This window comes from Tachysurus fulvidraco, chromosome 23, assembly GCF_022655615.1.
Source record: "Tachysurus fulvidraco isolate hzauxx_2018 chromosome 23, HZAU_PFXX_2.0, whole genome shotgun sequence".
NCBI classification, from domain to species: domain Eukaryota; kingdom Metazoa; phylum Chordata; class Actinopteri; order Siluriformes; family Bagridae; genus Tachysurus; species Tachysurus fulvidraco.
Genome location: NC_062540.1, coordinates 14,957,237 through 14,981,139, shown reverse-complemented (window position 1 = coordinate 14,981,139; position 23,903 = coordinate 14,957,237). Strand labels below are relative to the sequence as shown.

At 41.3% G+C, this 23,903-nt stretch overlaps 1 protein-coding gene across 7 annotated transcripts in view; it reads right to left on the bottom strand.

Annotated features, from left to right (window-relative positions):
* Positions 1 to 23,903, bottom strand: part of camta1a (calmodulin binding transcription activator 1a) — a 380,235-nt gene that overhangs the window by 150,654 nt on the left and 205,678 nt on the right. For all 7 annotated transcript variants that reach the window (XM_047807177.1, XM_027170434.2, XM_047807178.1 and 4 more), the window contains one exon: positions 17,336 to 17,471. In XM_047807177.1, the coding sequence (XP_047663133.1) occupies positions 17,336 to 17,471 (136 nt within the window). The remainder of the gene's footprint in view (positions 1 to 17,335; positions 17,472 to 23,903) is intronic.

Sequence of the window (23,903 nt, the reverse complement as noted above, 5' to 3'; positions counted from 1 at the left end):
CTCCTACTATATTGAGTGAGCAGTCTACGGTGCCTGCTTCGGCCAGCAGGTGCTGCTGTGAAATAAGCAGAGAGGCTCGAGCCAGAGCAAGGAGCGATGTGCACGTTCTGCCCCGCTCCCCATAGGCCGAGTGTGGGAGTGTGCTTGAGAAAAGATGGAGAGAGAAACCAAGAGTGAGAGAGAGTGTGCGTCTAAGAGAGACAGAGTGTAAGTATGAATCCGTTTGTTTGTGTTTGTGGCTGTGACGCTTGAGTGCACACTCGGACAAGGTGCAGTCTGACCTTGTGCAACTGGAGACTAACAGAAGCCTGAGGCACAGAGTCAGTCACTCGATACTGACATTTTTAACGCGGATGTGAAAGACCTACAGAAACAAACAAGGTTCCATTTACTTAAAAAAAAAAAAAAAAAGAAAGAAAGAAAGACAAAAAAAAAAAAAAAACACCCTAGAAATTGAATGCACTTATTTATTCATTTGGAGTTTCTTTCAGATGTTAATTTATTTATTTGTTTCTAATTTACTTATTTGTTTCATTTCAAAAAGAGAATGACAAGATATTTTAATGATTATTTAAATGACATTAAATTAAATTACAATAATTGTCAAAGGCAATCTGGAGCTTTTTTGTTTAATTTAGACACTTTTACTTGAGATTTAATGTGAACTAGACTTACATGTTTGTATGCGAAAGGATAAAAGATAAAAGATGAATAAATAATAGAATAATAAACTATCAGGAGTGTGTTAGATATTAGCTCTGTTTAAGCACCGGCTGTTATGTGTTAATGTGTGGTGTCCTCTGTTTGACCAACACGATGCCTCTTGCTCTCTTATCAACCAGATTCTCATCTGCTGCATTAGATGCACAATGTAAAATATTTAAAACCACTGAATATGGTAATGTAATGGTTTGAGTGGCCTTGAGGGGGAAAAAAAGCAGTACGCTGTGTGTTAGACACCTCTAATTCATTAGAATCAGTCCATTAGCTGATCATCCAGCTACACACGCGCACACACACGCACACACACACACACACACCAGTGATTTTCATTGTACAAACACGGCGTTGGTGAAGTAAGTACTTCACAAGTGTTTCCTCAAGAAGCATTTAGTTTTTATGTTGACTTTTAGCAGGCCTCGTTTCAAGCTGATGTAATGCCATCACCCTTTCAAAGGCATAAGCCAATTAGACGTGTAACATCAGCTAATGCATTGGACAAAAATCATGGAGGCAAACGAGTTGGATATGAATGTCACGAATGATCATTAGAATTGATTTCAGATCTCTGCCAGGAAGCAAGCCGTCGCCTCCTCCCACAGAGAGACACATTACAAACACACGAGCTGGCTGAAAGATTAAAGGTTATTTAATGTAAATGGAATGCCGAATTTTCCAAAATCGGCAAAATCACAGCAGCCATTCTACAGTGCATAAAAGTAATTACACTGCTAGGTCTTGTATCATGAGAGAGAGGGAGAGGGTGATGGAGAGAGAGAGAGAGAGAGAGAGAGAGAGAGAGAGAGAGAGAGAGAGAGAGAGAGAGAGAGAGAGATGAGAGGAAAGGAAAAATGAGGGCGAAGAAGGCGGCTGTAAACATTTATGATGGACAGCTTTGACACGGGCCCACCTAGGCCAGACGCCAGAGACAGAATGATGGGGTGGGGGACGGCGAGCTGGTCTGTGGGGTGACACCCACAGTCGTCTGTTGGCACATCAATCACGCGTTCCTTGTGCCTCGTTCCCTCAGAGGCTACCACAACCTAAAATCAAATTATTTCTTTTAATTGGAAAAAGCCGGACAGGACGAGACCCGGAGAGCAGGAATAGGCGGTGGGGAGTCAGGTGATGTCAACACAGCTCAGTGAGTGTCAATTCATCAGTGCTGCTTAATGTCATTAACTAACCATCTCTCACCCTCATCCTTTCACCTACCTCTCTCCTTCCATCCATCTTCTTCTCATATTATGTCTCCTGCCCATTCTTTCCACCAACCCACTCTACGTCTGCAATGCGTGGCACAATTCTGCCTGTTCTGCAGCGAGTTTTGCTTCTTAATGTAATATAAGGATTGTAATTAACTGCCTAATTTTGTGGAAGAGGAGATAGAGAATTTAAATAAAAAAAGAGAAAAATATAAGCAACGGAAGGATGGTTTCAAAAGATTTCATGATTTCAAGTTCACATTTCTGTAGAAACCATAATATTATGGCCAATAAATATTGCTTCAGAGACAATTTTATCTTCTTTACATGGAAAAAAAACATTTCAGTAAAATTTACAGTAAACTTTTTTCTACTTTGACTTGTGATGTGAAAAATGGGATGTGGTAGCCTAGTGGTTAAGGTGTTGGAGTACTGATTGGAAGGTCATGTGTTTGAATCCCAGGTCCACCAATCTGCCACTGATGGGCCCCTGAGCAAGGCCCTTAACCCTCAATTGCTTAGTTGTGTAAATTAAAATAAAAAAAATTGTAAGTCACTCTGAATAAGGGTATCTGGTAAATGCAGTAAATGTAAAAAAATAATAAAAATAAATAAATTCATGTTAACTAGGAGCTCTGAGTTTTAACATCGAGTACTGATTTTACCACAATAAGCATAGCAGATGAGCCAAACTGATCCAGGAGACAATGACTGACAGTGCAACGGACCCCCTGGAATCCCCTCCTATTACATAGTAACTTAAAATTCCTCCTGCTTGGGTTTGTTGTTCGTCAGATTGAACACCCACTCTTATTACCGCATAACTAAATAATCTGGAGCAAATATGTTTTAGTTTAGGTAAATAATAGTCAGTTTTGGCAATAGCACGTGTCAAAAGAATCCCCAGTGATGTACAGCCAGATTTAGAATGTGAATGAATGAATTTTACCGTGTTCTACAATCCAGATATGGACGAGTTCATGGCCATCATGCGGTCCTGGTGATAAAGTGAAAGTGGTAACTCGGTGGTTGATGTGTTGGACCACTGATCGTGAGGTCATGAGTTTGAATACCAAGCATCAAGCTACCACTCCTGGGCCCTTGAGCAAGGCCCTCAAGCCTCAATTGCTCAGCAGTGTAAATAAGATAAATCTAAGTCGGTGTGGATAAGGGCGTCTGCCAAACGCCCAATACAATAAAAAATGTAAAGGAAAAAAAAAAAAAAAAAAGGAAATGTTGAATGAAGTACTAAAGCTGGACCATCACTGGACCATTAATCATCTGTTATCAGGTTTCTTAACACAAAAGCAGTGACAGGATTCATCTGCGAGTGAGTCAGGCTCAGCTGGAGATTTCTCTCTGAGCCAGAAATAAATACAAAGTGCTACAGTGAAGCTGCAAATACACTATGCTGTCATCATTTAGACATATTTGTAAAATTTGTTGCTAGTGTCTAATACTTTGTACAGGTGCATGAACTACTGCATGATCTGAATCTAAACACAGAAGAAAAAGCCTTTGTTTGTGTCATATACATTACAGCAAAGTAAAATTCTTGACTTTACATATCACAGAATAGGAGGTTGGGGTCAGAGTATAAGATCAGCTGTGATACAGCACCACAGGAGCAGAGCGAGAGTTAAGGGCCTTGTTTAAGAGCCTAACAGTGGCAGCTTAGACATGTTGGAGCTTGAACCACAATTTTCCAATCAACAAACCAGAACCTTGACAGTGTGAACAAACACTGCCGGATAAGGTGAAGTTCAGTGCGAATATGAAGGAGGTAGCATGGTATATACATGTATTTTGGAGGAAAACTCTACAGCCTTGTTATGTAATGAAAGTAAGGTGTTGTTAAGCATTCCGCGTTGTGCCGTGTGGTGCCACGTGGTGCCTTTCAGCCTTCACAAGAAACGTGTGACTTGAAAAGTCTATACACAGATGAAAGTAGATTTACAAGAGTGTTCTTGTTAAAGTAAATGACAGAATTGTAATAATAATTACTAGCCAATTGTAGTGCTGAAAAGCTGGGAATAAATTCTAGGACAATAAAAAAAAACATTTCTGAAGCAAATCACCTTACGCTGCCATTCAGGATCATGGGTCCATGTTTTAAGTGAATGACACCTACAGTACAGTTATTCTGTATATAAAAATGCCTTAAAAAAGGCCTGTGGTGTGGGAAAAAACGTAGCTGTGTACAATGTGCACTAGCTATCGGTGTGTGCATGTGTGAGAGAGAGAGTCTTAGTGGAATAATGGGTTTAGCATTGGGGAAAAAAGAGCAAAGACACAACTAAACAAGTCTATCTCTGGTCTGCCTGGTCAGACTACATCTCACCATGTCTCTGCTTTCATCTTTTTTTTTTTTTTTTGTGAATACTATTGCTTTGGCAGGCTTCTCTAAGTCCCTAGGCAATTACTGTGAATAAGTTTCGCCCAGGGCGGTCAGAGGAGACACATTAGTGTTGGTCAGTATCCCAGCATGCTCAGCTCACCTGGGCACTGCCCTATGGGTTTGGACTGCTGACGTTCAACTCTCTCGTGTAGTCTGCTTTTCTTACAACTGCTCAAGCCAGTCAGCAGCTCACTCCCAAAGCCACCTTGAAATCCGAATAGAAAAAGATCCGTGTGCTTTGGCCGTAAAATGTTACAATCCACCTCTGTGAAAACACACGCTGTCAGTTGGAAAAAGTGCTTCCACAATAAGCGTTTAGCTCAGCCACAAGAGTGTGTGAGTTAGCAAGTATGTCCTGAAATTCCGTCCCTTCCACCTGCCCACTGCATTCTACCAGCAAACACAGCAAACAGAAAACATTTAATATGACTTTTTGAAACTATTTTTTTTAATCTATTTTCCAATCACTTCTCATTGTCAGCCTGCCTTTCTCAAGGTTTAATGTGTTGCGCCACTGTGTGATGATTTGCTTTTCTGCTCACTACATATGTTAAGATTTGCTATTTGAGCTACTGTTGCCTTCCTTTTGTTTCTGTTCCACAAGCAGAATTGCCATTCACTGGATGTTTTTTTGCACCATTATGTTTAAACGTGACTTATATTAACTCCCACATGATGCACAGTCATGTCCTGTTTCTTTTTCTATTCAAGTGAACCAAGTCTATCGCTAAACCCTCCTGTTTCTCAGACCACTCTTTAAGCTTAACGCTTACGAGACAATTCCAGCTGGCATCTGGCAGCTAACAACGGACACCGGAACATTTAGGTAGTAGTTTGTGTATATTTTTTGATTTATAAACAAAATAAATGGCACCGGTGGTGGTGGTGCAGCGGCTAGCATTGAAGTCTCATAGCTCCAGAGCTTCCAGTTCAGTCCTGAGCTTGTCCATGTTCATGTGAGATTCATTATTTCTACCGCTTATCCGAACTACCTCGGGTCATGGGCAGCCTGTGCCTTTCTCAGGCGTCATCGTGCATCAAGGCAGGTTACACCCTGGACGGAGTGCCAACCCATCGCAGGGCACACACACTCTCATTCACTCACACAATCACACACTACGGACAATTTTGCCAATCAACCTACCATGCATGTCTTTGGACCGGGGGAGGAAACCGGAGTGCCCGAAGGAAAGCCCCGAGGCACGGGGAGAACATGCAAACTCTAAACACACAAGGAGGTGTGAGGCGAACGTGCTAACCACTAAGCCACCGTGCCTCCACATGTGAGATTCATCTTTGTTATTTGGGTTCCTCCCACATCCTAAAACAGGGTGGCAACACTGAATTGACTGTAGGTGTTAAAGGTATGTGTGTGTGTGTGTGTATGTGTGTGTGTGTGTGTGTGTGTGTGTGATTGTGTGTGTGAGTGTGTGTGTGTGTGTGTGTTTGATGGAATGAAATGACTAACCAATCCTGAGTGAATTCCCACCTAATGACCAGTGAGTAAATAAATGGATGGGGGAAAAAACAAAGCTATTAACTGTTAAAGTAAGCTGTTGTTTGATAGCATTTCTAGATTTTGCCTCTAAATGACTTAGATACAGACAAGAATTACAGACAGGGGAGAGCTTAAGGGAAAAAACAATATAAAGCGGCTTAGTAAGGTTAATATTATTGCAAGGTGTACAAGGGTAAAAAAGTTTAGTGGTAGTGAAGAGGCATTAAATTTTCATGGAAATTCTCTTTTGATTATATAAAGAGGTGGATAAAAAAGAGTTTGGGTTTCAGACAGTCTTTAAAAGTTATAGCAATAGGATATATATATATATATATATATATATATATATGGCTGACAATAAAATCTAAAAATTATAAAGATTTACTAGTGAGAATTTGTTGTAAGAAACCAGTGGAAAGTCTTCCTCGTTTTAAAATAAGCTCTGACCTACAGTAACACACAGACTCAGCGTGTAACACCGTGTTGTCGTGGACTAGTCTGCTGACTAAACTAGATGACTGAAAGCCCAATTTGTAAAGAAAATCCAACAAGTAAAATATGCATGAAAGTCAACTTTAATTAAAACCGCAGGCTGCGAGCAATCAATGGTCAGGAATTTTGAATAGCCTTAAGCAGCACTTCTGACAGCAATTTAGCTCTCATTCTTAATTCAGTTAAACAACCGTCTACAGATCATGGGCTGACAACCAGAAACCACGGGGGATCTTGTGTATGATATGGGTATATGATGCCGATATGGATTTGTGTGTGTATGTGTGTGTGTAAGGTCCTTACTCTGGGAGGGCTTTTGGAGCTGAGCAGGCTACATTACTACGGCCCTGTGGATGTCAAATCTGGGGATTAAGCTCCATTAAACACAGTGCCACCGAGCTTTATCGCAGGATTTCACTGTTCAAGACTGCACACACACATGCCAGAGAGAGAGAGCGAGAGAGAGAGAGAGTGAGAGAGAGAGAGAGAGAGAGAGAGAGAGAGAGAGAGAGAGAGCAGCCATGAAATGCCCTTCACCCTTATCGACCAAATTTTAAAGGAAAAAGACAGAATAAAAAGGCTCTCCCTCGCTCCCTTAGCAGAGGAGGGGACATTCTGCTCATTAAGTTGCACAGCACGTGTCTTTTAAAGACCCCAGCATCCACTTTAACACTCACTGTGTCTACTGCTGCTGGCCACCGATCACAGATGCATTCCCCTGCGTGTGTCTCTCTTAATGGGAACTGACCAGCAGTGTGTAGCAGGAGTAGCGGTCTCTTGTGTCTCTGAGCATCGCTGTGCCTGTTCCAAAGCCGTGGACCGCTGAGAGACGGAGGCGTGAGCACTGAGGAATGTGTCCTCCTTTGCTTTACAAATCACTACATATGAAATTCCATACGATCCAGATTAAAACTGGCACAGGTCTACCAATTTACCGGGAAAACTCAATATATCGAGCTAACAAACCATGTTAATGTGTGCGCTTTTGATGAGTCAGCGCAGATACCTGCTTCGTGCTCAAAAGAGCCTTTCATCAAACATTGATGGAGAGCTGAAGCGTGCAGCAGCAAGGCCAAACCAGGCTGGTTGTCTGTCTCTCTCTCTCTCTCTCTCTCTCTCTCTCTCTCTCTCTCTCTCTCTCTCTCTTTCTGTCTGAACACACACACAAACACACAGGCTAACACGCCTCCCACACACATCCAGCACGGGCCGGTGTGTGTCTTCGCTTTGGCGCTTGTATTGATCCATGGTGGGCTCTTTATTGAAGCCATGATTCATGCCGCTGCTGTCTCTCTTTCACTCCTTACAGCTCCTTCTTCCTCAGTGTCTCACTGATCTTTTCTGTCTGTCTGTCTTGCTGCCTGTCCACTAACTAACTGAACAGCCAGTCCTCAGAGCCAGAAGTCTGCTGATTGGTGGTGAGGCGAGGTGGATCAGTGGAAACAAGAGAAACACCTACCCACAATCCCTCGCTCTTTCTCCTCACACTTTGGTTTGATTTTGAACTGGGCAAGAAATCACTTTGGAAGATTGTTGTATAGCGGCATACACATTCACACACACACACACACACACACACACACACACACACACACACACACACACACAATCATATTTCTATCCTTGTTAATAGAGATATAAAAGAAACACACACACACATGCAAGAACAGTCTTTACAAATTTCTGAACAGAGGTCCTACGCATCTCCTCTACTCTCCCTGCCCTCAATGTTGCTCTGTCCTCCTTTCCTTTCCTTTCCTTTCCTTTCCTTTCCTTTCCTTTCCTTTCCTTTCCTTTCCTTTCCTTTCCTTTCCTCTCCTTTCCTTTCTTCTCTTTTCTTTTCCTTTCCTTTCCTTTCCTTTCCTTCCCTTTCCATTTGCTTCCTCTCCTTTCCATTCATTTCATCTCCTCTCCTTTCCTTTCCTTTCTTCTCTTTTCTTCTCCTTTCCTTTCCTTTCTTCTCTTTCCTTTCCTTTCTTCTCCTTTCCTTTCCTTTCCTTTCCTTTCCTTTCCTCTCCTTTCTTTTCCTTTCCTTTCCTTTCCTTTCCTTTCCTTTCCTTTCCTTTCCTTTCCTTTCCTTTCCTTTCCTTTCCTTTCTTCTCCTTTCCTTTCCTTTCCTTTCCTTTCCTTTCCTTTCCTTTCCTTTCCTTTCCTTTCCTTTCCTTTCCTCCCCTCTGTGATTTCTAACCAATCTCACAGGAAATCCTCAAGTCCAAAAAAAAACCCTTGAAGAAAGAGGTTGGATTTACTGTGATTGTGAGAAGGGCAGCATCAGACTAAGTGGCTTATAAGTGAGTGGGTGGGTTTTTCTTCTTTATTTATTTATTTTTTTTGCGAGCTTCTGTCATGACACGTACAAAGCAGTTTATTTTTTTCAACCAACTCATCCATTTTTGTTTTGTCCTTAATATTTTGGGTTTAGTATTTTTTTGTGTACTTTATTTGACAATGCAAAGCACAATTACATCCTTTGCCAAACATAAGTCACTGACTTGATAAGTTCTGTTTCTCAAAATATAAAGAAACTAACAGCAGTATTAACCCACCTCTAGTCTCAACTAAATGCCCTGAGACAACAAACAAGCAAACAATAAAACCCTAAACCACCAAAAAAAGATCAACAACAACAACAAACCTTTTTGTTGTGTACCTTCTATTTGTATTTGTATTTGTATTTGCATCTTCATATCTGGTTACAACTCTACCATGCTGACTCTTTTTTTAATAATGGAAATAAATGAATTGATAAATAGATCACAAGCACAGCATACTGGTGGATGTTTTAATAAATCTGGCATCCTCTTTTTTCTCTTTCAATAATGTTTGCAGTGCTATATTACATTAATCAGGTGCAATACACAACATTAGGTCTTTATTTTTGCCCTGTAATTCCCCCAAACCTTTTTTTTTTAAATCATTTGTCACCTGATAAAACAGAACACGTGAGAAATATCTGTGTCATCTGTGAAAAATGAAAACAAATTGAAAAAAATAAAAATAAAAAAACAACAGCATCTGAAGTGAACAGGCATCTGTCGGGAAATAGGATGTAGAGATGATGTGTGTGTGAAAGATAGAGAGATGGTTAAAGTCCACTTAAGCACTTCTTTCATGTTAAATATCAGTTCCTTCAACATCAGCGGCAGAAAAAAGGCATTTCACAGGCACTACATCATTAAATATAAACACGTCAGCATTCACTTTGAACTCCCCTTCCCTGCTGCTCATTACACAGCCTTTAAAGCCTGCATGTTGGAACACTGCGACTTTTTGATTTTTACAGTTATTAAACATTATATAGTTTTAAGCTTCTATACTGCGTGTCAATAATGCATGACTCAGCCTCGTCAGCTCACCAGCGTAAATATACAGAGAGAGGATCTCCACTGAGCTCAGTATGTGGGGGTATGATAGGAGTCCTAGTACTCAGATCGATTGGGAGATTTCTGCCAACACTGCAAGAGACAGAACACTGAGTTTTTACTGAAGGAAACACACACACACACACACACACACACACACACACACACACACACACACACACACACACACACACACACACACACACACACACACACACACACACACACACACACACAGAGCGTCAGATGAGGATGACGTCAGACTGAAATAACGTCAGCGAGTGCCTCTGGTTTTCCCAGTCCTTGGCAGATATACTGCTCTGCTGCTTCAGTTCAGACAGAAATGTACTGTAAGAGGGGGACTGAGAGAGCGTCTTAAACAATTCTGGATCCATTTCCTTCTCTTTGCTTTATATATACTGTTGTCATACCTGCACTGTGTAATGCCATGGCAGTATCTGGATTTGTTCAGTGCTACATATACCCATATCTGTATTTAGACTTACACTAGAAGCCTGCATTGACTAAACTAAACTAAACTAAACTAAACTAAACTAAACTAAACTAAACTAAACTAAACTAAACTAAACTAACAAATAATATAATAATAATAATAATAATAACAGTAATAATAATAATTATTATTATTACTGTTATTATTATTATTATTATTATTATTATTATTGTTGTTGTTGTTGTTGTTATTATTATTATTATTATTATTAAAAGAATAAGCATTCTTTGTTTACATAATTTTTTCACACCTGCCTAAAATATTTTTTATATAAAAATTAATATATATATATATATATATATATATATATATATATATATATATATATATATATATATATATATATATATATATATATATATATATAATATAAATGCAAATGCTACCACTATGGCTTTGGAGTATACTCAGAACATTTTAATTACAAATTAAAAACAAATTAATTACAAAAAATATCTATTTTTAATTTAATAACAACAATGAATGACAAAAACATGCACGTGAGAGAGAGAGAGAGAGAGAGAGAGAGAGAGAGAGAGAGAGAGAGAGAGAGAGAGAGAGAGAGGGAATGATAGGGAAGCTATGTAGACTCGATGTAGATTCGCTGTAGTAACTAGTCAGTAGTTCTAGAAGTCTCTTCACGATATTGTATTATCAAGCAAAAAAAAATGCAGCACAGCCATGCTTAAGGACTTTACGTAGATGTTTAGAAAGAAGACAGTGCATTTAGAGCTGTAGACGGTGTCTTTGCTATGAACTTGCTATCGTGGGGTTTGTGTGCTGTATACTGCATTTTCATCATCAGGCAAACTGACAAACGAGCTGAGAGCTGCGCGCTCGCTGACAGGAAGGCAAATGCAAAAGTAGCACCCTGAATCATACATTATAACTAAGACATTTCCTCACCATTACACACTGTATATAATCAATACAGAGTCAAAGCTGCCCCACATGTATGACTAATATTACAAATGTTTTTTTTTTTTTCCTGTCCAGGCTTAATCACTTGTACTGTGATGCAAACTTCAGCCTGGATCTGAATGACCGGCGTGGAGATGCTCGTTGAGTCGCTGAGGTGAACGAGGAGGTATAAAGGATTGATGGAGTGAGTGATGGAGGAAGTGAGTGATGGAGGAAGTGAGGAAATGAGTGAGTGAGGAAGTGAGTGAGTGAGGAAGTGAGTGAGTAAATGGGTGAGTGAATGGGAAAGTGAGAGTGAGTGAGTGAGTAAGGGAGGGCGGGAGGGAGGGAGTGAGCAGTAATATCTACCTGTCTTTAGTATATGTGTGCATCTGTCTGTCTGCAGCTCACTAGCCTTCTCTCTCTTTCTCTGTCCTGAGGCTGGACTATTAAACGCAGCCCCTTCTCAAATTGCTTTTGTGCGGCTCCACTGAACAGGTGGATGATGACGGGGGAACAGCGGCGTGCTCCGATTGCATTTTAAAAGGCCTGCCCACATCTGCTGGGAATCAGTGGCATTCATACCACCACCCAATTTTACAAGTCATCTACTTCTCGCCACATTAGCGCTTTATGTTCAACTTCTAAATTCATTTACATTGACTCCGTCGGGGAGGGACAGGCCGCCATGCAGTCTGAGAAATCCATTTCCATCTTCATGCATGGCCATTCGTGGGGACACTAAGACTAACATATCACGGTATGCTCATCTGCTGCTACTGCCTATGTGATCTAAGGAGGTGATGTTGCTCTAATCACCACGGAGGAACATCGCAGAGACGTCAGAGCTACACGACACATCAACACTTTTTCTTTGCCCTAGTTGGTTGTTATTCTTCTTTTTTGTGCTTGGATGTATTGTTTGCTTTCATACACACTTAAATTACTCATTTACACACACATACTAGCTCACATTATCATTTGCCTGTTTGTTGGCAAAAGTAAAGCACACCACCATGGTCTCTAAAAGCATGTGGTGGGAAAAATGCAGTAGAAATGGATTTTTGAGGAAAAAAAGAAAGAAAGTAAGAAGGTTTAGCTGAGAAAATGAAGCATGTGCCAATAATTTGGTCTTTATAACCCTGGCATTGCTACACACGTATAATATGTAATAAAATAAAAGCATTTAATAGGTCTGGTGAAAGTAAAATATATGTTTGTAGAGATATATATCGTAGATCATTTCATTTTGAATGATAGCTGTGATGCTGGATTTTTAAAGCAAGGCTGTAAGATAATCCGAGTGGTAATTTTGGGTAGCTTTCTGCAGCCCTGCAAATCAAATGAAGTACACGTTACAGCTATAAGATGCGCTCGGTGCTTGGGACAATAAGTGAAAATATAAATTACGAGATTGTGCAGACAGTTTCACGTGTACTGATGAAATTCAGTCCCTCAAATCCTGTGTTCGGATTGAACAGTGTGCTGGATGATCGCTTCAGCTGCCACCGAAAGATGACGAAATCATGAAACGTACCAGCAGAAAACTAATTACAGCTTTCTTAAAGAGAAAGCATGGGTGAGTTTTCAGGAGAGATTCATTCTGCTCCAAGTTCTTAGACTTCTTACGCTACCACATGCCTTTTAATTAGCCAGGATTAATGGTTTAGGACGACTCACTCTTGCTTGAGATATGAAAATCCATCAAAAACTTTAGAACAGGCACAGAGAGAAATGAGCTACAAAGCCTGTTATGGGATTTCTAATGATTGCAGAGCACTTAGAAGAAGAAGCCTTTGTGTAGTGTAAAAAAAACTGCACTGCAGTTTAGTTTTTCAGGTTCTTAGTTATTTTTATAAGGCCAGACCTTGCCAATGAACCCTATTGACATAAACATGATTTGACAGCTCCTTCCTCTGCACCTCTTTTTTGCCAAGCTGAAGAGTCAGGGTCACAAAGGGACAAGGTTTCTTCCCTGCCAAGTGTGACACAGCTAAAAAAAACGGCAGGGTTACATGTTCCGCTGTGTTTTAGCGTCTCATCTTCACTCAAGGATTCCTAACACAAAATGTGAGCTGATGGAAAGAGTCAAATAAAGGTATAAGGTTAGAGCAATCCAAAGGGATGGCGCTGAGGGTCATAGTCCAACCTAATCGATTATCTGTCTCTGTGACCGAGGCATAGGCCAGGCCACAAAGTTTGGAAGAAAGAACGGAAGCAGGAGAAATGTTTACTTTTGCACTTCTCAGGCGGTTTTCTACTAGAGAACGCCTGTTAAGTTTACTTTCTCAATCACACATCTGGATGCACAAGCTGTTGCTTCCGGCGACTGCATCTGCAGCCTTGTGCTGTACTGTATGTGGACGCTCTCCTAACTCAGCAGCATGTGGCAGATCACAAAATAATAACAATTTTCTAAACAATTACAGACAAAATGCCCTCCCAGAGTGTGAGATGTGCTGGTAATTAGAAACGAAAAGAAGCGTCTTCTGTCGTGGTTAACCGTTAACGTTTAGCACTTTACAAGTGGTGTAGGTGCTGCTGCTTTCAATCCTGATACCATGGATACACAGTGCTCTCACCCCACCCTAATCGCCCGCTAGAATGATGTCCACTCGATTATAACATTAGCAACAAGCGTTTTGACATCTGTCTTCATTATTATCAATAAGGAGGAGCGACTGAGCCGCAGGTCTGCTCCATTAGCTCGAGTGGTCGCGCGGTTGTACGGTTGATATGGCGCATTAGACGGATCCAACGCAAGCTAATATGTTGGGACTGAAGAGGACAGGGTGATTGCTTTGGGGGAGGAGCAGCAGCCGAGGCACAGAGCCACACCGCTCAGAGGCCAGTATATCGGTGGAGGTAAAGAGAAAGCAACTGCATCTAAATAAGAAAGCTTATTGCAATCTGTATAATTACCACGGGGTAATGAAATAACTCACCAGCCGTGCCGCCTTCACTTAAGAGAAATCGATGTGTGTTTGGGAGTTTATTAGAGCAGTGAAGTACTGAGGCTGGAGGGGGGAGGAAAGGGGACCAATAGCACAACCTGCATTAGCAGCTAATCGAGAAGTGGTGAGGGTTAAACCCTTCAGCATCAATTTCTTATTCTCCCTAATTGTCATTGTATAATATCCAGCAAATCGTGCATAGAGTATACATCTTTGCAGCTTTCAAGTGAACGAAGAAAGTAACATCTGAGAGTAAAGGTTAACCACAATTCTAACTTTGATTTGTCATCATGTTTCACCTCAAGTAGCAGTTCATCTGATGATCCCCAAAGCCTGTCACCGTGCAGGGCAATCACAGGAAGGTTGAAACAAGCAACTTGCCTGGGTGACACCTCCAACTTTTCCACTTCTCAGCACTTTTTCCTGGAACCTTATTCTCTGACTCCACAGTTCAGATTGATGGCATGTAAAAAGCCAAATAATGGAAAGACAAACCAGCTATCGTTGCGAAAGAGTGCTTATCCAGAAATCATTAGGCATACAGATGAGGCTGCACTGCCTACGACTCGCTCTGTCTCAAGGATGGCTAGCTCTCTGATATGCTCCCTGTAGGTGGAGGCAGACAACGAGGAGCTCGCACATCTCTAGTCAAAGGGAGATGGGGAGTGATGGGAAGGATACTTGCCTTTCTCAGGTGTCCCAGTCTCAATGAAGGAAGCAGGAGAAAGAAGCAAGCGAAGGAGGGCACTCATTTATTTAGCCGTCTGCCCAGTTCACCCGGAGTGATGGCAAGCCATCAGCAAGGTAGGCTGCTATTTCACGGCCTGTTAAACGCTAATGTTGTAACACGCCCTTCGTTCCAATTTTGGTGAGCAGGGAGCATTTACGCCAGGCTCAAGGTTTGGTCAGGCCATGGACAGGAAATAGAGAGAGACGAGATAGAGAAAGGATGGGCAGAGGCAGGAACTGTCATTTACATGGACTGCTGAGCTAGCAAGAGCTCACCCTGCCCCTCCTCATACAGGCAGGGCAGCACAGAGCCACTCCAAGGCACACATTCATTCAGTCCATGGATGACTGCCTCACAACACATACACATGCACTCCCTGTCTCCTTTGTTCCACATGCCTTCTCCTTCTGACTTCAGACACTGAAACTGTTATCCTGCGGTGGTCTCTCTGGTGTGATCAGTAATATATTCATGGATGAGATAAAGAAAAGAAGCTTGGCACACCCAGAGGGAAAAACACAACATGAGAGCAAATGCTCTTTAAGGTTAAGGTCAAAACACTTATTTGTGTTCCAGAAGAAGACTGATTAAAAACTCATAGTTATTATCCTTGAACAGATTGATCACCCTTTCACAGAGCCCAGAGCAGAGAAGACACCAAGAGTGGACATTGGCACAATTTTACACAGAAAATCTTTCAGTAAGAGACTTAATTCATCAACGTGGTCATCTGACCCAAATGCTTGTAATGTTTCGTCCATAGCTCTGCAATCAGACAGTGTTTCCAAGAACCTTGTGCTCTCCAGTAGACCAGAGGTCTGAGAGCACACTGGGAACTGAGAGCCTTCACTCTGCACCTAATCAATCATTTTCTGGAAAGATCTCAACTACTAATCTCCTGCTCTAAGTCATGGAGCTGTCCTGCTATCCCAGTGCTGAAAGTCTGTTCTGAGCTGCTACACATTTTGTTGCTGGGACCATGTATTCTGGTCAGATCTGTTTTTTTTGGTACACAGTGGTCTGCTTCTCATGGACCTTATTACTAACTTCCAACATCATTGATATTAGCAAAACGTATGAGAAGAGCCACAGGTCAGAGCATCTCTAGCAAGACTGAGCACTGAGCGTGAGTATAACAGTATAGGAGTTGCAAGGAAGTTTCTTGCTTCACAGAAAAACTGTCAAACAAAAAAAAAGAACATTTTGAACATTATTTAAGAGCAAAGGAACTTCTTTTGGCTCTTTCCAAGAGCTTAAACTTTACACTAGCCTCCGCAAATGCAGACAGATGCAGCCGAATACTCGGTTGCCAAATCGTTCAACAAACTCACTGCCATATGTGTTTTTCTCACACTTTTCTTTAATCTTGTTTTTCTCTGTTGTGAATCAAATTCATTAAGCCTATTCGCAGCCCATCATAAACAATTGTGACCTGTATGTTTGTTTATATTACGTCCCAAAATGCAGAAATTGTTAACGTAAATATATTTGAAAATTATTCCTTATCAGAGAAGAATATCTTATATAATTTCACTAGTGTCACCAATTAGTTAAAAAATTAATAAAAAAAAAATTGTTAAAATTAATATCACATTTTTTTTTTCAATAAATGCTCAACTGTCATGTGAGTTGATATTGAAAAGCTGTAATGATGTTTTAGCTCAGGGATTCAGATGTTGGGCTACTGGTTGCCATCAAGCTGCCACCGCTGGGCTATAGAGCTTGGCCCTTAAGGCCCTTGAGATCAATGTAAGTTGCCCTGGATAAGGGCATCTTCCAAATTCCTTAAATGTAATGTAAATGTTTTTGTAGTTTCATCAAAACACATCAAAAGCTTTACACAGGCAGTCTGATTGACATGGTGGCCCAGTGTACATATGTGTGTATGTGTTGTGTCTCCTTCTGTCTCTGCCACACGGTATGACTGCATCAAGAATTTCTGCTCCCAAAAGAAACATTGTCCTGCTGCCATCTGCCTGCACTCTTCATAAACAGCACAACAACCATCAGCAGTCTTTTGAATAAAACAAGCTTGGTGTTGGCTCTGAAAGCCAGCCGGTTGTTGGTGCAGGTCTGTAAAGTGTAATTTGTGGGTGTGTATGTGAGTTTGTAAGAGAGGGTGAGCAAAGGTGCAGAGATAAATCACAAGTGGCACACACACGCAGCGGGGCCGTGCTGGGGCACTCTGGAGCAGTAGTGGGGCCTGCAGTCTACTAGTGGTGGCAGTGGCTCTCAGCATGGGGGAAGATTAATGCTGGCTCTCTGGAGCAAAGGTAACATCCAGAGCTTAATAAGGTACAAACAATTGCTTCCATTTTGTTTGCTACCAAGGGAAAACTAAAATTGTGCAACTGAGGTGTATTTTTTACTTTCAGTATGCTTTTGCAGGGTTGGGATTTGGGGCTGTGTTTGTCTGCATGTCACGTGAAATGCTTTTAAAAAAAAACGGGAAACTCGCATCCACTTGAGAAGGCAGAGCTTGGGGGGTAAGAGAGAAGACTGGGAAAATTCAACACCCTGTATTGCCCAATTCATGGTATGAACATACTCCAGAGCCCTTACCTCTACGCCCTGCACCTTCAGCTTCATGTGATCCTCTCGCGTGGTCTTGCCATCTTTCCTCTTCTTCCAGCAGTAGCCGTCCTTCCTGTACTTCACCTTTTTCCGGTTGTACAGTATCATCGACCCATTCTGTGGCCTAGATCCCAATGAGACAGGGACAAGAAAAGAAAAGAGAGGGAGGATGAAAAGACGAAGAAGACAGTTTTTTTAGTCAAAGCCAATGCTGCGGGCCTCATTTCAAAGAAGTACACAGGGGCTAATAGAGTCAGTAATGCATCAGTGACTAAGATGACACAGCCCCTTTATGGCATTTTTGCATTGGTATGCACAGTTTGACAGTGAACAAAGCAACCTTCAGCATAAATTTGCAACACTCTGGTAAGAGAAAAGCACTAAAAGTAGCATTTTTGCTCTGTGTAAATCACATATAGACTGGAGTATGCAAGCAGAGAGGCTGCCGCCTCTGTGTTGCTTCACACTCTCAGATGAGTGGTGGAGAATGTCCCCTGAGGGGAAAAAAAAAGAGATATCCCTTCAACATTTCATTCATAATTCATTAGAACTGTACTGGCCATCGCCTGGTAGCTGATAGTAGTGCTGAAGCCTGTCTAGCTTCACATTAGGAGACTCTGGGTTTAAGCACTAGCTAATAATTACATAAAGCGAAGACAGCGTGAGGCACTTATGCCATATGTCTGACGAAATCCATACATTTATCCAGCAGTTATGCAGAAAGCCAAGGAAAAAAAGGACAAACCGAGACATGCATGCACACATATTCTTCATATATTTTCTCTATATTCTTTACTTTGCATGGCTGCTATAACAATGCAATCTCCCTTGTGGGATCAATAAAGCATACATTCATCTACACACACAACACACAACACACACGCACACACACGCACACGCACACACACACACACACACACACACACACACACACACACACACACACACACACACACACACACACACTAGTGCTATAGCTGGCAGGATGTGGAGCAGTCCCATGAGAAGATGCATGGCTGCACAGTCATTGGCTCCCCTAGGTGTGGAAGTGGAAGTGCTGTTGGCCCAGTCCTGCAGCCGGCCAGCTGCTGTGAGCTGCCTGTTAGCCAGGCCCAGCATGGCCTCAAGGTACACTGGCAGCAATCAAACCATGCCTAAACATTGAGTGGCTGGCACTGTCTTCATGTTTATCTTCTCATTTTCCTCACTCAGTATTATCCATTACGCTGCATGCATCAATTTCTAGAGCAGCTCAAGGGGGCCAGTCGCTGGTTTATTTTTGCGATTGCTCATCAATCATTTCTGGGGACGAGTGTCTAGGGCTGATATAGAATGGAAGAAGGACTCCCACCAGCCCAACTCTGTAGCGCCTTTTAATTAGAGATGCCACTCAAACTCTGCCATCCTCTTCTCTCTCTCTCTCTCTCTCTCTCTCTCTCTCTCTCTCTCTCTCTCTCTCTCTCTCTCTCTCTTCCATTATGCCTCTGTGCCAAGCACCAGCTCCTGTGTACCACCAGCTCCCTTCTGTTGTTCCTTTTTTGAGACAGATCTCCAGTGGGACCTACTAGCAGGATCTTAACTGAAATCCACAAGCAAGATATCCCAGTAGGAAGATTTCCACTGTGACCCACTAACAAGATCTCCCACAAGAATTTTGCCCACTGTGACCCTCTAGCAAAATATCCATAGTAAACTACAAGCAAAAACTCTGCTGTAAATCACTAGTAAAAAAATCCTTCCAAGAGAGCAAAATCTCAACCTATTAAAACAGTTCTCCACTAGCAAGATGTCCAATAGGAACATTTCTTCTGTTATCGACTTGCAAATACATCCCACTAGCGAGACCTCATGCAACAACCTAGCAACATTATCCACTAGAAGGACCTCCTTTCACCCCACCAACTAATTCTCCCACTAGCAAGACCTCCATCTAACGCACAAGCTACATTTCCCACTAGCAAGCTCTAACAGTTTTCAGCGATATCTCCTCTCCATATAAGCGCTCCAGTAAGAACTCCATCTAACACACTAGCAACATCTCCATCTAATGCGCTAGTTTAAAAAACTTGTTTATCACCTCTGACCTACAGTTTATCGAATTACTTTCTCTCGTCTTAACCTTCTTCATCATGCTGTATCATACAGGACTTGGGAGATTGTTTAGGAGCTATGAACAAGGATTAATGACAATACAAATGAGTTGTTGCTGTTAACATAAGCAAAGGCCAAACCACAGCAGGCGCAATATTTCAAAACAAAGAGTAGAATCTAATGTATAGGCAAGCAACAAGGCAATTTTGAAACACATGACCTATCAGTAAAAGTATACAAAGCCTGTACTTAGATACTATATACGTATGGCAAGACTTTGCAACGTGATACATATGTAGTTCTTATATACTATACGGAATAGTAAGTAATCAGGAAGTATCTGTTCAGAAGGTCTGCTAATGGGGAGCTATATGTCTCAGGTTAATGTGACTTCTTATCCTCTTGTTCTTATTTTACTCAATCTCCCTGACACCCTAATCTGATTTTCATCCACCCACCCTGTTCACAACCGCTTTATATTCCTCATTCATTCATTCATTCATTCATTCATTCATTCATTCATTCATTCATTCATTCATTCATTCATTCATTCATTCGTATGTACTGTATGTTCGTTAGATTGTTCATTAGTTTGTTCGTTTATTGAACTCCCCCTGCCCACAACCACACACCACACTGCACGGTTATTAGACTGCAGTGACCTTCAAAACTTAAAGACTGTTTTAAAGTAGATCTATCCATTTGAAAAAAAGAGAAAAGATGAGTGAGGCAGAAAAATCAAATGAATTAGTCATCTAATCCACCCGGGACTGAAGCAAAGTTCCTGTGTTAAAGGTCACAACAATCTTGCATGTCAGCACACAGCTTTGTGTTCAAGAGCTTCTGGGCATGTCAGTGTTTAACCGGAAGCTTGCTGGTACCTGGAGTCTGCCTGCGGGGCTCATTCTCATTCTCATTTTCCATGTCTGTGTACACAAGCAATTCAATTAAACTTATCAGAAGGATAGGTATTTATACATGAGGGTGAAATATTAACTGTGCTGTTATCAGAAAGCCATGACAGGAGCAGTGCAGGCACTGAAGCCCAAATGTGACAGATTAATATGGAAATGATACACACACACACACACACACACACACACACACACACACACACACACACACACACACACACACACACACACACACACACACACACACAGAGTATATACAGTATATACATACATTCTAGTTCTCGACAATGGTGAGTGATGACAATCAGCGTTTGCCTTCATTCTACACTGGAGCTCATCCAGGAGCCGAGAAATCCTTTTTTTCACTGAGGGTAACTGCATTCACTCCTTCAGTTCATTCATTTCAGAGAAGTTGAAGGGATGAGGAACGAGTTTGTGCCTCCGAATTATTGAGAAAGAAGCCACTGTAAAGCAGCCATGATAACCAATGGCTCTAAATTAAACACTTACATTATATAGCTGGATCATAATAGCTAATATTATAGGATGTACAGTACAGTGATGTTTTATGAGAAGATTCAAGCTCTTTTAAATAGTGGGCTTAAATTAAAAAAAAAACTTATCCAGTACATTCATCTTTATTAGAATGTATTAAGAATAATTATAATTATAATAAGGGATGCAACGACGCTATTTATTTCAGAATCTTAAAACTAGCACATGCTTTTTGGTGTACATGTCAATACCAATACTGATACTGATCCTAATTAGTATTTATCAATCCGTTTATTTCCATATATATATAGTAAAAGTGAACATTTACTTAGGATACTAGGCTTGTTCATCATAAATTCATATTAAGTATTAATGTGTATAATAGTGTGCATTAATTAACTATAATAGTTGACTTTTACTTAGTTGGCTTGCAATTAAACGTGAATTTTACATATTTTTTTGTAACCCACTCACTCTCACTCACTCATTTTCTACCGCTTATCTGAACTTCTTGGGTCACGGGGAGCCTGTGCCTATCTCAGGCGTCATAAGGCATCAAAGCCGGATACACCCTGGACGGAGTGCCAACCCACCGCAGGGCGCACACACACACACAACGGACAATTTTCCAGAGATGCCAATCAACCTACCATGCATGTCTTTGGACCTGGGGAGGAAACCGGAGTACCCGGAGGAAACCCCCGAGGCACGGGGAGAACATGCAAACTCCGCACACACAAGGCGGGGGTGGGAATCGAACACCGACCCTGGAGGTGTGAGGTGAACGTGCTAACCACTAGGCCACTGTGCCCCCCTATAATCATATCCATATTGTGATAAAATATCAGCACACTTTATTGTGTATTGTGATCAGAGCCGGATTGAATAAATGGACTACACTAGGCAGGCTGCATTTTTTGGGCCCCCCTCCATCGATGTTATTTATGAATTGAAATCTGAAACTTATCAAAGTTACTAATAAAAGTTAATTCACATTTTACATTGCCCAGTCTTTAGTTACAAATTGGTTATGTTGTATATTAAACAGTCTATCAGACTATTTTTTGATATTCATTATTTATACGTCATTACACGGGCGCCACAGTGTCTTCTGCCGTGTCTTCCTCCGCGTCTTCCGCCGCATTTCCAGCCACATCTTCCACCGCGTTCACAGCTGTCAGACGGCTGCCTGACAGAAACTTTTGCAAAGCCCCCCGCTGTCTCTTCTTTTGTTCTTCTTCATTTTTTTCTTTTTACGTTTTGCCGCACCCGAAAGCGTCTTCAAAGTCAGCCTATACTACTCAAAACACACCTGCCTGCTATATTTGTTGCCCCGCTCTGACGTCTGACCGCCGCTGACGTCTCCTCGGACTTAACTGGCTGGCGCCTCTATATAAATACAGTCTATGGTTTAAATAAACATCGTCACTATTTTTATTTAATTAATAAATAATGAAATAAATTGTAGATAGGACATTTGTACATTTTATTTTTATTATAATTAATTTTTTTATACATATTTTTTTTTTGTCCCTCTGTCTGGGCCCCATCCCGCCAATCAGGCCCTAGGCACGTGCCTAGTTTGCCTTTGCGTTAATCCGGCTCTGATTGTGATATTCTGTCTTTTTTCTAATTTGAAATGACAAAACAAAACAAAATGGGAAGTAACTGAGATGATGTCATGATGTATTTTATTTATTAGAATTTTGAATGTACAAAATTCTGGATATTGCAAATGATCAGTTTTACAATGTGATGACTTTAAACTGACTCATTCTTTATATTTTAAATGCTACACTATATACTATGATAATTATGTATAAATCCTTTAATATCTGAATATAGAATTTAAATATTTTGTATTTTTGTAATATCACATGCCGCTAGTACAAGTACAAGTAAATGAGTATGGTATTGAGCATATGTGCAGTTCCATTATCAATATCTCAGCATCCCTAATAATGATACCATAACTGAGACTTTGTGTATCCATCTTGTGTGTGTGTTGTCATATGTATGTTCATGTTCATAGATGGTGCACATATGATCTCTGTATAGAGCTTTAGATAGAGGAATATATTTGGCTAAATGTAGCTTTGCTCTTCCTCACACAGCCAGATGATTAATGCCACACTTGCTGTTTTTCTCTACTGCTCTGGCTGAAAGGAGAGGGAGAGAGAGAGAGAGAGAGAGAGAGAGAGAGAGAGAGAGATGGATGGATGGATGGATGGATGGATGGATGGATGGATGGATGGATGGATAGTAAGCGTGTCAGGAGAAAGGAAAGGAAAGCTGGAAAAGCTTTTGCAGATTGAGCAGGTGAGCTGGTGGCAGCGAGAAAGAGCAAGCACATGCTATTATCAATTACGCATCATGTCTGTTAGCTGCCACGTTCGGACCCATCTACAACCATATCTCACACACACACACACACACACACACACACACACACACACACACACACACACACACACACACACACACAAACATACACACCCAGTCAAGCACTGATGCTTACCGACTAGATCGGCTGCTTTGACACACCAACAGCTCACTTATTCTTCAAAGAGAAAGCTACATACTGTATCACACTATACCATTTCCCCTGCAGCACAGCGACAGCCTGAGTATATAAACGACACATCATTAAGATCTTTTGGCTGTGCGCAGCCGTTACCAGCTCCTGTCACCTACTGCACATGCAGAGCTCATCTGTGCTTGCTCACACACTCTGCAACATTCTCCAACACACACACATGTACACCTTTTTACCATGTGATAAAATTACACTATCAGCCTGTCCCGATGCTGTGTGGTCATTGATGACATCACATGATTACACGCTGGATCACGTCCAGATCAGTAGGAAGTTACTGGTAGAGAACTCATCAGGGAGAAAATATCATTTTTTGTTGACATATTTCATTGCCCCTGTGGCCAAGCCTGACACTGATCCTGATCTGCCTCAACACCAGCACAATGCAAGCAGATTTCAGCGCTGGATTCAGGGCATGAATAGTGAGGAATTAATACTCTACTTGGTACTCTACACACAT